Source organism: Aquarana catesbeiana, linkage group LG08 (assembly GCF_042186555.1).
Source record: "Aquarana catesbeiana isolate 2022-GZ linkage group LG08, ASM4218655v1, whole genome shotgun sequence".
Classification (NCBI taxonomy): Eukaryota; Metazoa; Chordata; class Amphibia; order Anura; family Ranidae; genus Aquarana; species Aquarana catesbeiana.
This window is the reverse complement of record NC_133331.1, coordinates 299,845,002-299,859,093: the sequence shown is the minus strand read 5'-3', so window position 1 is coordinate 299,859,093 and position 14,092 is coordinate 299,845,002. Positions and strand designations below refer to the sequence as shown.

Here is a 14,092-nt window from a genome sequence, read left to right as displayed (position 1 = left end):
ATACATAATTACCTGATAAATGGCTATTTACAGTCCTGCATTACTAACAGTTTAATTTTTCAGTTTGTTTGCTTCCCCCCAAAAATGTTGAGCACCAGCCGCTGCTACTGTATATGATTATTAACAAATTGTAGGAAAAACATTTTAGAATGTTCATCTGGGAAGTTATCTGATTGCCTTTTCGGATCAAGAAAGAACATTTTTAACCTATGAGGCCGAGCTTTATATGGTTATTCTGTCTTCCTCCTGGGTGAATTCAGTAGACATAGACCTTTTCTCCTCTGATGTAACAATGTAAATACAAACTTTATACTCATAGAAGTAAAATAATAATGGAAAATGGTTCTATATTTAGTGTTTTTTACTTACTTGTGTCCATATGTAGAGAAGATTTCTCCCGTTTACTTTCCATAGTCATCTCCCCCTCCTTCATAGACTGCTGATCTCCACTCACCAACCTCTCTTCTTCTACTTCTTTATTTTCAACTTTGATGTCTTTCAGTTCCTAAAGATGGTAGAATACATTGGTAAAGAGAAACAAGAGATTACACAGAAGAATAACCTCTCATAGATTAGAATACATTTTGAGTTCTAGTTGATTAGTCCCACCTACCTGATGGTGTTGAGGGATGGTGTGATCTTCCTGTGTGGAATCCCAGGAATACAGAGAACGAGGACATCTCTCTGGTGGGTTCCCATTACTGGATCCATCTGTAGGAAACACACACACTGACTGAATACATTGTTTCTATGTGTTTATCAGATGATGGGGGATCTAGGTGGATCCTCCGTACTGCTCTCTCCTATACAATAAAGTCTCCTCTTAACCGGTGATGTGAGGGGCGGCTGATTCTCCATCATGATGTCCGTGTAGAGATCCTTGTGTCCTTCTAAATACATCTATTGTCAAGCAATGAGGTGGAGGCACTGTGATTTGTGGGAGACCCGGGAGAGGGCACACAGGCAAAGTGATAGGGGAGCACAACAGTAGGTGAGTGGTGACCATGGTCTGTGATAGTCTGGGCCGGACCACAGTCATCTTTCACCTCCTGCTGTGTGGACCAGCCATCAACAGGCCACAGACTGGTACTGGTCCACAGCTTGGTGGTTGGGGACCCCTAGTCTATAGTGTTTACACCTCATTTGTTGGGAACATGACATTATATTGTGGAATGGAGATGGACCTTTCATATGGTGTACAGTATCTCCTCCTCATTAATTGTGAACATTGGTTAATGTGGTAAATATAATTGCCTTCTTCTGGTGAGGACTAGAGTTGATTCTTTCAAATGGTTTTCAATACACACAGTACATTGGGCGGTGGGGTAGGTACACTGATGATGTTTTTACTATCAGAAGTTAGGGTTTCTCTGATGATGTTTTTACTATCAGAAGTTAGGGTTTCTCAGTTTTTCCTGTACAGAATGATGTGACTTTCTCCATTTTGTATGTGAGCAGAATAGATTGTGTGTAATTAAATTGAAAAAAATGAACCTCTGTATACGGAGGGGGTGCTTTGTTTTTAGAGCTCTGTGGATGAGGAATAATCTGGTTCCAGATGACTAAAACAAAATGACTGGATGTTCTTCTTATTACAAATACTGCATACTAACAATTGTAGGAAAAACATTTTTAGAATGTTGATCTGGGAAGTTATCTGATTGCCTCTTGAGATCAGGAAAGAACAATTTAACCTAAAGAAAATGAGGCCGAGCTTTATATGGTTATTCTGTCTTCCTCCTGGGTGAATTCAGTAGACATAGACCTTTTCTCCTCTGATGTAACAATGTAAATACAAACTTTATACTCATAGAAGTAAAATAATAATGGGAACTGGTTCTATATTTAGTGTTTTTTTTACTTACTTGTGTCCATATGTAGAGAAGATTCCTCCTGTTTATACTTCATAGTCATCTCCCCCTCCTCCATAGACTGCTGATGTCCACTCACCAACCTCTCTTCTTCTTCCTCTTTATCCTCAACTTTGATATCTTTCAGCTCTTCACCCTAAACCCCAAAGATGGTAGAATACGTTGGTACAAAAGAAACAAGCGATTACACAGAAGAATGTCCTCTCATGAATTAGAATACATTTTGAGTTCTAGTTACTCAGTCCCACCTACCTGATGATGGTGAGGGATGGTGTGATCTTCCTGTGTGGAATCCCAGGAATACAGAGGACGGGGACATCTCTCTGGTGGGTTCCCATTACTGGATCCATCTGTAGGAAACACACACACTGACTGAATACATTGTTTCTATGTGTTTATCAGATGATGGGGGATCTAGGTGGACCCTCCGTACGGCTCTCTCCTTTACAATAAACCTTCCTCTTACCCGGTGATGTGAGGGGGGGCTGATTCTCCATTATGATGTCTTTGTAGAGATCCTTGTGTCCTTCTAAATACCTCTGTTGTCAGGCAGTGAGGTGGAGGCACTGTGATGGGTGATGTCCTGTGAAGACGGCTGCTGGGTGTTAATGGATCTCCAGATGTTTATTGCTCTATAATCCTGTGTGGAGACAGGAAGTCATAATGATCACTTCATACTTTCTTCAATTATCCCTACTTCTACCCATGTCAAAAAATAACCCCTGATAACAGTATTTTAGGTTTGTGTAGTAGTGGATGTTGGAGATAAAGACATCACAGTGACTATGGAGGAAGAGAACGGACATGACGGGGGGGATTTTATTGGTGTAAGTAGAAAAAAAATCCTTTTACCCTCTTTGTGTGTTCCAGTGATGTGTGCTCTCTTTTTCCTCCTCCTTTCACCTTGGATATTGTACGTTATACAACGTTCTATGCTTATCTTTCATCAGTTCCCGTCAGAGTGATCCGCGCACAATATGTGATGTTGTTGTCTTGTTAGAACTGCATCATGTGATGCATCTCAGGGTATGGAGTGAATGTATCCTATATTTAAGCCCATCCTCCGCCCGGGTCTGGCTGCAAAGTGGAGCTCCACTGATGACAGGAAGCACGTGGCCTCCACTCCACTTCCTTTTTTTTTTTTTCTACTGAACTTTATTGTAAATCTCTGCAGCTTGGGCTCCACTACAGGAGGTGGAGGTCACATGATTTCTGTGTAGAGTGGAGCTCCACTACTGGAAGTGGAGGTCACATGATTTCTGTGTAGAGTGGAGCTCCATTGACTGCAGTCTGCAGCACATACTGAGCCATTGTGGTGTTACTAATAATTAAAGCGGAGTTCCACACAAAAATGGAACTTCCGCTTTTCGGAACCCCCTCCGGTGTCACATTTGGCACCTTTCAGGGGGGAGGGGGGTTCAGATACCTGTCTAAGACAGGTATTTGCACCCACTTCCGGTCTATGCCTCTTCCCGTCCCGACCGCGCTGTCTGCTGGGAACACACAGCTCCCAGGAGAGAGCGGGGACCACTAGGGATGCGCAGCGCGACTCGCGCATGCACAGTAGGGAACCGGGAAGTGAAGCCGCAATCACTTCCTGATTCCATCACCCAGGATGGCGGCGGCAGCTGCCGAGAACCGAGCGGGTTCTCGGCGTCCCCTGCCGACATCGCTGGACCCTGGGACAGGTGAGTGGGCATGTATTAAAAGTCAGCAGCTGCAGTATTTGTAGCTGCTGGCTTTTAATATTTTTTTTTTTTTTGGCGGTGTGGGTGAACCCCCGCTTTAAGCCTGGGATTTGCAGAAATACAAGATATTTTTTGGTAGGTTTTGTACTTTCAGTTAAAGTGCTATCCTTGTAAAAGCAATTGTTTATTATTTACCAATTTATATTTTTGATGATAATGGAAGTTCATTTTTATGTTGGAAGAATAATACAATCCATGTCCCCCCTCCCCTTCTTGCCAATTAACAGGACCTAGATTGAGACACACATGGATCTCCACACAAAACAAAATTCAAAAAGGTATGTCGGCATTAAACCTCCATCTTCTTGAAAATCATATATGTTCATCTCTGCAGGGTTTGCCCCCCCCCATCTCAAAATTTTTGAGAAAATTTCACACAGAAGAGTCAATATTAACAGTTATTTGCTGGGGGGGGCTAACCCGTCATCAGCCCCCCTTATCAAAAAATTGACCAAATAGTTAGGTATTTTGGAAGCTATTTGTTAGATCAGGTAAGATCAAATGGTTTTAATGTTAGATCTCACATAAGTTCAGAGATATTCCACATGAAGATAGAAATATTTTGCAACCCCCCCCCCCCCAACATGTAATTTTTTTAATGTTTTTCTTTGTTTCTGTTATAAAATTTTGCAAATAAATAATCTTTCTTCAATGTATTCTGTGACATTACTTTGGTGAAAATAATCCAAATCAGTGTTTATTATTTAGTCTGTAGAAAAGTTATAGAGTCCACAAACTATGGGAGAAATCTGAAAATTGATCAATTCTGATGTACTGAAGGACCATCCCAGAAATGCCAGAACAGTACAGATAATCCCCCCAAATGACCCCTTTTTGGAATTAGACAGTCCAAGGTATTTAGTAAGAGGCATGGCTGTTTTTTGAAGTTGTGGAAGTTGTGGTGTTTGTCATAATTGTTTTGGAAAATGAGAAAAAAAAATAAATTTTTGTTTATTTTTTTACATTCTGTCACCAGTGCAGTACAGCATCATCATATAACTGGTGTGGCGGTGATCAGAGACACTGACTGGTGACAGTAGGAAAAAAAAATATATATATATTTTATTTATTTATACTTTTTTTTACCACTTTTTGATCAGAGTATTATAATGTTACCACAGTAACATTGTACTATTTGGGAGAAGCGATCAGGATTGTTTTTTTTTTTTTTTTACACATTATGATTGCCTATAGCAGTGAATTTCATTATAAGCAATAATTTTACTGAATGTAATCAATTCATTCAGTTTGATTTGTTGTGGCCACAGCTGATCACATGGCACAGATGGGCTGTGATTGGCCCAGTCTGTATCATGTGATCACTGTGACCAATCACAGCCAGCAACACAATTGTACACAGTGGAAGGCTTGAAAGGAAGCCATCCATTATTTACAATTGTCATGTGATCTGCTGTGATTAGTTACAGCGGTCACATGGTACTGGCAGCAGGTCCGTGCAGTGATCAGTCATCGGCTGTGTCATGTGGGCACAGCTGGTGACAGATCACTACACAGCGCAGCCCAAGGACACGTGCGAGGCATGATCTGGGAGGACGTCACCTGTCGTCCACCCGGGCTGTAGCCTGGGCAGGGAGTGGTAAAGGAGGAGGATGTGCTCCCATATCTACGAGAAATTATACATTTTTACTATCTACCAATAATTTGATTGTAGGGGCTTCATGGTAATTACTGGAAATCAGAGCACACATGGAGGTCACCTACCTACTGTTTTTTCCTTGTCAGGGCATAGGGTATTTCAAAGAACTCCCATCCGAAGGTGTCAAGCACTGTTGCGGCACATTCTGTGTGCAAGACTGGGACCATACTTGGGGACAATTATTCTTCCAATGTCCACATATAGAACACTTGTCATTGCGAAATCTACCCTGGCCACCTCGCCACCTCTCAGGGAACCCCGTCCGTGTCCATAACCTCTTCCTTGGTTCCCATGCCCATAATCATCATTCTCCAGACTCATTCCTCTACGAGCTTCTCCCACTCCAAAACTGCACAGCATGCTGTAGTCCCTGAAAGTGAGCTTTACTACTAGATTTGTGGAGATCAAAGCAACCTGCTGCATCCTTTATCATGATTAGGGATGAGCCGAACACCCCCTGGTTTGGTTCGCATCCAGAACATGCGAACAGGCAAAAAATGTGTTTGAACACGCGAACACCGTTATAGTCTATAGGACACGAACATGAATAATCAAAAGTGCTCATTTTAAAGGCTTATATGCAAGTTATTGTCATAAAAAGTGTTTGGGGACCTGGGTCCTGCCCCAGGGGACATGTATCAATGCAAAGAAAAGTTTTAAAAATGGATGTTTTTTCGGGAGCAGTGATTTTAATAAGAAGAAGATGGAGAAGAAGAAGAAGGAGGAAGAAGAAGAACACAAAAGGAAGACCAGAAGAAAGAAGACGGAAAAAGGAGAAATTAATAAAGAACTTTTCAAAAACCGTCTCTTGTGTTTTTTTAACATTTTTGACACTTTTTTGTGAAATGGTAGGGGTACCCCATTACCAATTCACACGGGGGGCGGGATCTGGGGGTCCCCATGTTAAAGGGGGCTTCCATATTCCGATAAGCCCCCCTGCCCGCAGACCCCCACAACCACCGGGCAAGGGTTGTGGGGATGAGGCCCTTCTCCCCATCCCCATTTGGCTACCCCAAAGCACCCTCCCAATGTTGAGGGCATGTGGCCTGGTACGGTTCAGGAGGGGGGGCTCTCTCTCATCCCCCCTCTTTTCCTGCGGCCTGCCAGGTTGCGTGCTCGGATAAGGGTCTAGTATGGATTTTTGCGGGGACCCCACGCCATTTTTTTTAAAAATGTTGGCGCAGGGTTCCCCTTAAAATCCATACCAGACCAAAGGGTCTGGTATGGATTTTGAGGGGGACCCCCACGCCATTTTTTTAAAAATTTTGGTTCGGGGTTACCCTGTGGGGGAATCCCATGCCGTTTTTATCAATGAACTTTTATGTGTATTGCCAGACTGACAATTCATTATAGCCAGCGCTAGCGATAGCAGTTTTACAGTAGTTAGTAGTGATAGTAGCGATAGTAGTTTTACATGACTTTTTTCCTTTAGAAATGTCATTTTGCTGTCAGACTGTTCTAAACACGGGAAACATGCGCCCCTTTACAGGCATACTATAGACATCCCCCAGGTACGAAATTTAAAGGAATATTACACTTTTATTGTTTCACTTTAAGCATTATTAAAATCAATGCTCCCGAAAAAATGGCTGTTTTTAAAACTTTTTTTGCATTGATACATATCCCCTGGGGCAGGACCCAGGTCCCCAAACACTTTTTTGACAATACCATGCATATAAGCCTTTAAAATGAGCACTTTTGATTTCTCCCATAAACTTTTAAAGGGTGTTCCGCGGCTTTCGAATTTGCCGCGAACACCCCAAATTGTTCGCTGTTCGGCGAACAGCCAATGTTCGAGTCGAACTCATGTTCGACACAAACATAAAGCCCATCCCTAATCATGGTATCTATCTCAAACTCCTTGTCATTCCTTTTAGGCCATTTATCCACCAGTTGTTTAACCACTTGCCTACTGGGCACTTTCACCCCCTTCCTGCCCAGGCCAATTTTCAGCTTTCAGCACTGTCACACTTTGAATGACAATTGCGCGGTCATGCAACACTGTACCCAAATAACATTTTTATAATTTTCTTCACACAGATAGAGCTTTCTTTTGATTGTAATAAATAACCACTGGGGTTTTTTGATTTTTTGCTAAATAAATGAAAAAAGACCAATTACTTTGAAAAAAAAAGTTTTTCATCGTTTCTTATAAAATTTTGCTTACATGTAGTTTATTTCCTTCTCTGATGTGCATTGATGAGGTGGCACCGATGGGCACTGATGAAGCTGCACTGATAGGTGGCAGTGATGGGAACTGATGGACACTGGTAGGCAGCACTGATAAGGAGGCACTGCTTGGCAGCACTGATGGCCACTGCTGGGGCTGCACTGATAATCAGGACATGGATAATCAGTGCCCTAATTATCAGTGTAGATGTCTCTTTCACACAAGCTGGTTAGCGGCTCTCCTCCCCTCATGCTGTCAGTGTGAGGAAAGGAATGCCGATAACCAGCTTGTGTTTACATCGTAATTGAAGAAAAAGAAGATTGGTTGCACACCATGGAAGGAAGAACTTCTGTAGAATAGTTACTTTATTGTCAAGGTGCCAAATGGGAAGAGACAGGACGTTACAGGAACATTGGTAGACTGACTTCACAAGGATAACTCGTGCTTGTTTACAAGTTGTGAACAAACACGAGTTATCCTTGTGAAGCCGGTCTACCAATGTTCCTGTAACGTCCTGTGTACGCCCTTTGGCACCTTGACATTAAAGTAACTATTCTACAGAAGTTCTTCCTTCCATGATGTGTAACTAATCTTCTTTTTCTTCAATTACTATTGATGGTGGTGAGCCGGGGCCAGCAGCCACAAGGAAATTTTTATCCACAGTCTGATCGGTGTTACACTCTTTCTGGACTGTGTTTACATCATGATCAGCTGTGACTGGACACTGCTGATCATGTGGTAAAGGGCCGCTGTGATTGGCTCTTTACTCCGACCTGTGATCAGCTGTGTCCTAAGAATCAGAGCGAGCTGAAGCGCGCGCGCGGTGGGAGAGATCATTGGAGGACGTCATATAACACCCTCCCAGAACTGGAGGACCTCGCTGTAACCGCCATTCAGGTATGGCACGGTCAGGAATTGGAGCCAACTTGGTGACACGCTGTGGCTGGGGGAACATGATTGCCAATTTGTTGTTTATCAGTGTTCTCCCCTGTAGGCTTATGTTAGTTCCTTCCTCAACCTCAGAACTAACATCAGAATCAAGTAATGTCTGTGCATCCTCAGAAGCAAGTGGCTGTCGCTGTGTTCAAATATTTCAGCTGACTCTTCCATGCATGATGCTGGGGCTAAGGGCAGGAGTAGCTGTGGACAAGGAGGCAGAATAAGCCGCTCTGGCAGCTGCAGTGGACTGCACACTAGTGCCAGATTGAAGAGTCATAGAGGATGAGGATGGTTTAGTAAACCAGTCCACCAGCTCCTGTGGCTGGATAACATGGGCAACATCACTAAACAGAGACAAAGTTGCCTTGCCTGAGGATGGACCACGTCCACGTTTGCTTGTTGACACAGACGCTGCTGGACCCCTCATAGTAGTATGGGAATGTCTTCCTCTCCGTATTGGCATCCCAAACATTATAGGAAGGGGGCTTATTACTCATATTTTAAAGATACTGGGAATTCAATAAAAAGTGGTGTTTGGTAAACTTTAAATTGAGGACTGACGCTGACAGAAATGTAAAAACTATTAAAAAATGAATGAATATATAAAAAAGGGGGAACACCCGCATCGCAGTCAGAAAAACTGTGGCTGACAATTAAAAAAAAAAGGGGGGCAGGCAGGGGACACAAAAAAAGACACAAAAAAGGAAAAAAACAAACACAGCAACCAAAAAAAAAAAAAAAAAAAGGAAGAGTATACAGCACTAAATGTTATGTAATGCCGTATTAAACACTGCACTATACTAACACTCTACACTCAGAGACACAACAAGTGAACACATTATACTAGCTAGTAGCAAACTGAGCCCTACTCTATCTTTCTACACTCCAACAACACTAAAAGAGCTGGCTATGGGAAGTTAGCTTTTATAGTGTGGGGTGGGACCATGAGTACTTGATTGGAGAAAGTAACCATCACTTTGTCCAATCAGAGGGCCCTGACAGTGCTAATTGGCGAAGCTAACTGTCCAGCGGACAGTTGGAAAAATGGTTCTATATTTAGCATGTATCCGGTCTATAAACCAGAGGCTCTGGATGGACAGTTGGATAAATGGTTCTATATTTAGGATGTATCTGGTCTATAAACCAGAGGCTCTGGATGGACAGTTGGATAAATGGTTCTATATTTAGGATGTATCCGGTCTATAAACCAGAGGCTCTGGATGGACAGTTGAATAAATGGTTCTATATTTAGGATGTATCTGGTCTATAAACCAGAGGCTCTGGATGGACAGTTGGATAAATGGTTCTATATTTAGGATGTATCTGGTCTATAAACCAGAGGCTCTGTGTAAATATTATAATACTATATATATATATATATATATATATATATATATATATATATATATATATATATACGTCTGTATAGTAGTATCTGCTGGAGGTAAAAGACATCACAGTGACTATGGAGGAAGAGGACGGACATGACGGGAGGTGTTACTGGGTGTAAATATAAAATAATTTGTATTACCTCCTCTGCTGCCGATTGCAAGGATATCCTTCTCTGCTTCCTGCAAACTGTCTTATCTCTAGGAACCGCCCATCTATAGTTGAAATCACTTCCTGTCTTCTAAGGAATTCTGTCTCTGCATTTCACTGAAAGTAAGTGAGATCAGCACCTTGTGGAGAAAAAAACAACTGCAGCCTGTGTTTTTAAATACTTTGAAAGCTGCTTCTTGGATTGTTCTTCAGTTTTGGTGCCTAACCACTTCCCATATACAGTAGCCAGTGTATAAAAACAACAAGACGGCGGTAGGGTTGCCACATCATCCCTTTAATCCAGGACACATATGAATTACACGGGTTCTGAGGCTGATTTAATGCAGATAAGGCACCAAGTGAGTTTAATTACCACCTTAATCAGCCACAGAACCTGTGTAATTAATGTGTGTCCTGGATTAATGGGATGATGTGGCAACCCTAGACGGCGGGCTCCTGAAGGTTGGGGGCTGTATAAGAATGGCCTCCCCTTTGCACTGCTCATGTGCGCCCTCTAGAGTGTGCAGTAGCGTGCTCCATAATCACTGAGCCCATCAGTTACGGCAGATCAAGGAGCAGGGTGCAAGACCAATTAAATTTGCCCTGTCGCATGTGATCACTGTGACCAATCACAGGCATCACAAATATGAACAAATGCTGCATGTTGGTGCCACCATAAGCACAGTACAGTGTCACTAGAGCAGCCAACCAATGTCCCTGATCACTACTAACTCCAGTACAGTATCACCATACCATTGCAACCAGCAACAGTGTCCCTTATTGCTAGCCACCCCAGTACAAAATCACCAGGCAACAGTGTTCCTGATTTCTGCCACCCCATGACACTGTCACTACATTAGTGTAAGCTAATAACAGTGTTCCCGATCGTCACCAGACGAGTGCAGTCATCGGCAGTGTTCCTGATCACCCCCACAGCAGTCCCTGTGTCATCTGACCAGTGTCAGCCAGCAACACTGTTCTTGATTACCACCACATGAGTTCCAAAGCCACCAGACCAGTGTAGGTCAATCACACTGTTTCTGATCACTTGCCAAATCAGTCCCAGTGTCACCAGACCAGTGTAAGCCACCAACTTCATTTCTGATCAATGCTTCATGTATCCCGGTGTAAGCCAGTAGCAGTGTTCCCAATCTCCACTACACCAGTCCTACTGTAACCAGACCAGTGCAGCCAGCAACAGTGTTCCTGATCACCAACTTGAGTCCCATTGTCCCCAGACCAGTGTAAGCTAGAAACAGTGTTCCTGATCACCGCCACACCAGTACCTGATTGCTGACCACATTACTGTCTGCCGTCCTACCTGACCCATCTGTGTATCCCACTGACTAAGTTCCCGAGACACCAGTCCCAGCCATCCTCTACAGACAACTGCACTCCTGGAATCACAGGAACTCTATTGTTCACCCTTTGTTCATCCTCCTATACTTCCTGGTCAGTGAGCATGGCATTCCTGGGGACAACCACATATCAGTAGGTTAGGCTTGCTTGGCTTGCAGGTACAAGGACTGCTACAGGTGACAACACAGAGCTGTATTCACTTACCACTTTTAGATAGGCAACCATTACCGTACACTGTTTTTATATGCAATGCTGGTTGATTTTTGGGACACAAGTATGTCAAAATACCTGAACTGGTAATCACTAAATGCTCGCTAAATGAAGGGCGTGTAACCCTGCACACCAGAGGCCATTCGTATTAGGACATAACGTTCAATCAAACTATATAAAACATCTCTGGACTGTATTTATAAAGTTATAGTTTTATGTTTTTACCTTTTACCCCATGAAATGTCTATCAAGTAATGATTTATTTGCACATATGTCTATATAATATATCCTTTATCATTTATTATTATGTATTTATATGTTTTACAAGATTTATCAGTGTTTTAATTCTTATGTGCATACTGTACCTTGCTCAGTTCCCTCCACGAGTTGGCAGGAAACTTCCGGCCGGTTGGTCTGTGTATATATATATCACATCATTAGGTGTTATTTGCTTGAGAAGGGAGCACGCATGCCCCTATGAGGTATAGCGCATGTTCCGAAACGCGTTGCATTCTGTTTCCGAGCCCTGCCTGTGTCATCCTTCTCCTGGCTGCCCACCTGCTGCTGGAAGGACTTCGGCCAACTTCCTCCTCCAAACAGGGACTTCTATCACATTCCATCTGGCGGTACCAGCAGCTCCTGCAGCCTGCTCCAACTGGCGTCCTGGACCTACACTTATTGATGTGCCTGTTGTTTACCCATCTATTGTAAGTAGCCCTGTTGGGGGGTCTTTTAAAATACAAAGTCTTACTGCACTTAGAGGCGCTTCTCTGCTTTAGTTTTTGTCCTTGTATATTCAGAGTCTGCTAAACTCCACCAAGAAGCCTGCCCTAGTGCCTTGGACATTTTTGGACTTATACCTTATAATAACACTGCTTGCATATTAGGTATTATGACCAAGCCTTTGCGCCTATAACCTCCTTCCTCTTATTTAATACCAATGACCTTTGGTGCGTAGGGTTACGCACCCTTCGTTTAGTGAGCATATAATCAATCCAGACATTAAAAAAAGTCTCACACATGTGGCATTCCCGTACTTGGGAGGGGTAGAAGAATGTGTTTTGGAGTGTAATTGTTAGTATGCCCATACTATGTATTAACTTTTTTTATTAATTGACAACTTTGTGTAAAATAGAAACATTTAATTTTCTTTCTGCCTTTTTACTAAAACGTGTGCCAAAAAAATAAAATACCTTGGGGTGTTACCTCTCCAAATTGTGGTAATTTTGTGAATGTTTCTACTGTCCTCGTGCTTCTGGCCCTCCAAAATATGATAGTTAGATCAGAAAATTAGATGTGTACTTTTTGCCCCTAGCAAGCCTGAGGGTACTTCTTGGATTTTGGATCTTTCTATGTGGTTAGGCTCTGTTTTTTGGGTGTGATTGGAAGTATTCTCATGCTGCATGTTAGAAAAAACTTGTTACAATGACAAATGTGTTAAATAAGATTATGGCAAACATGTACAAAAAAGCTCACCTTGCGTCCTACTATACATCTTAGAAAGTCTACTTTTCCAATTTTTTTGGGCGTTTCTACTGTCCTGGTGCTCCATAGTCTCCAAAATGTGATAAGTAATCTGGAAATTAAATGTGTTATTTATACCCTGTATTGCCCACCCCGAAGGAGCCCTTGTTTGCCCAAAGTTCATTCCCCAGTTTAATGCACAGACAGCAAGGCACGCAGCAACAGTCACTCTTTCAGGCTCAATAAAACAATCTAGAGGTTTCCTGGTCTGTGGTCTGTACGCACAATGTTTCTGCATAACTTGATGCCCCCTTCCAATATCAGTCCAACATTCACCACTGAGCTATCCAGACAAGATCCCAAGTGAAATCCCTTGATTAGAAAGGATCCTCAGAAGTAGCCCCTCTAGCCCTTGACTAGCTGGGACCACGATGAACACATGAAGAAGAACATCAGCTGGGCTGCTGATTTGCTTCATCCAGCCCACTACATTCTAGAATCCTTCAGAAGGCAAGGGGAAATAATGAAACCTGCAGCCGGCGAAACCCAGAACAGCCCAAAGCAATCACAAACTGCTCCTCAGCCAAAAAGAACTACATTTTCCTAATCATTATAGCAACCTATTTAGGAGGGTGATGCACTCCTTAAAAGTCTGAAGGTACTCCTTGGATTTTGGGCTTCTCTATGTGGTTAAGCCCTTAAAAAGTCAATAGATAATCGGTTCAAACATTAAAAATGTCTCACATATGTGTTATTCCCATACTTGGGAGGAGTAGTAGAATGTATTTTTTTGTAGTCGTTTTCTGTTGGAGCCACGAGGGAGCTATAATGCCAAACACATCACAAAACTTTATCTGCATATAAACCTACCCCTTTTGGATATAAAGAAAAAGGTAAAAAGCGAGACTCACCTGCAGTAATTACTAGGAACCATGCAGAAGCAAAAGATTGCCGCTCCAATCTCTCAAATCCGTATCAAGACACCCACCCTAATGGAACTCACAGGTGCTGGCTCCGCACAAGCTTAAGGAAAGAGAAAAATATCCTGGACGGCAGCACACCATAGAAGACATCTTTATTGATATGAAGAAATAAAATCCAAATGCAGTCACCTCATGTACAGGGAGGAACAGGA

At 42.6% G+C, this 14,092-nt stretch overlaps 1 protein-coding gene across 1 annotated transcript in view; it reads right to left on the bottom strand.

Annotated features, from left to right (window-relative positions):
* LOC141106855 (uncharacterized) overlaps window positions 1–10,010 on the bottom strand; it is a 38,545-nt gene extending 28,535 nt beyond the window's left edge. The window contains 6 exon segments of the mRNA XM_073597785.1: window positions 370–505; window positions 614–711; window positions 1,866–2,007; window positions 2,124–2,221; window positions 2,338–2,511; window positions 9,917–10,010. Of these exon segments, the coding sequence (XP_073453886.1) occupies window positions 370–505; window positions 614–711; window positions 1,866–2,007; window positions 2,124–2,221; window positions 2,338–2,368 (505 nt within the window). The 5' untranslated portion in view covers window positions 2,369–2,511; window positions 9,917–10,010.
* Window positions 10,011–14,092: the final 4,082 nt, after the last annotated feature.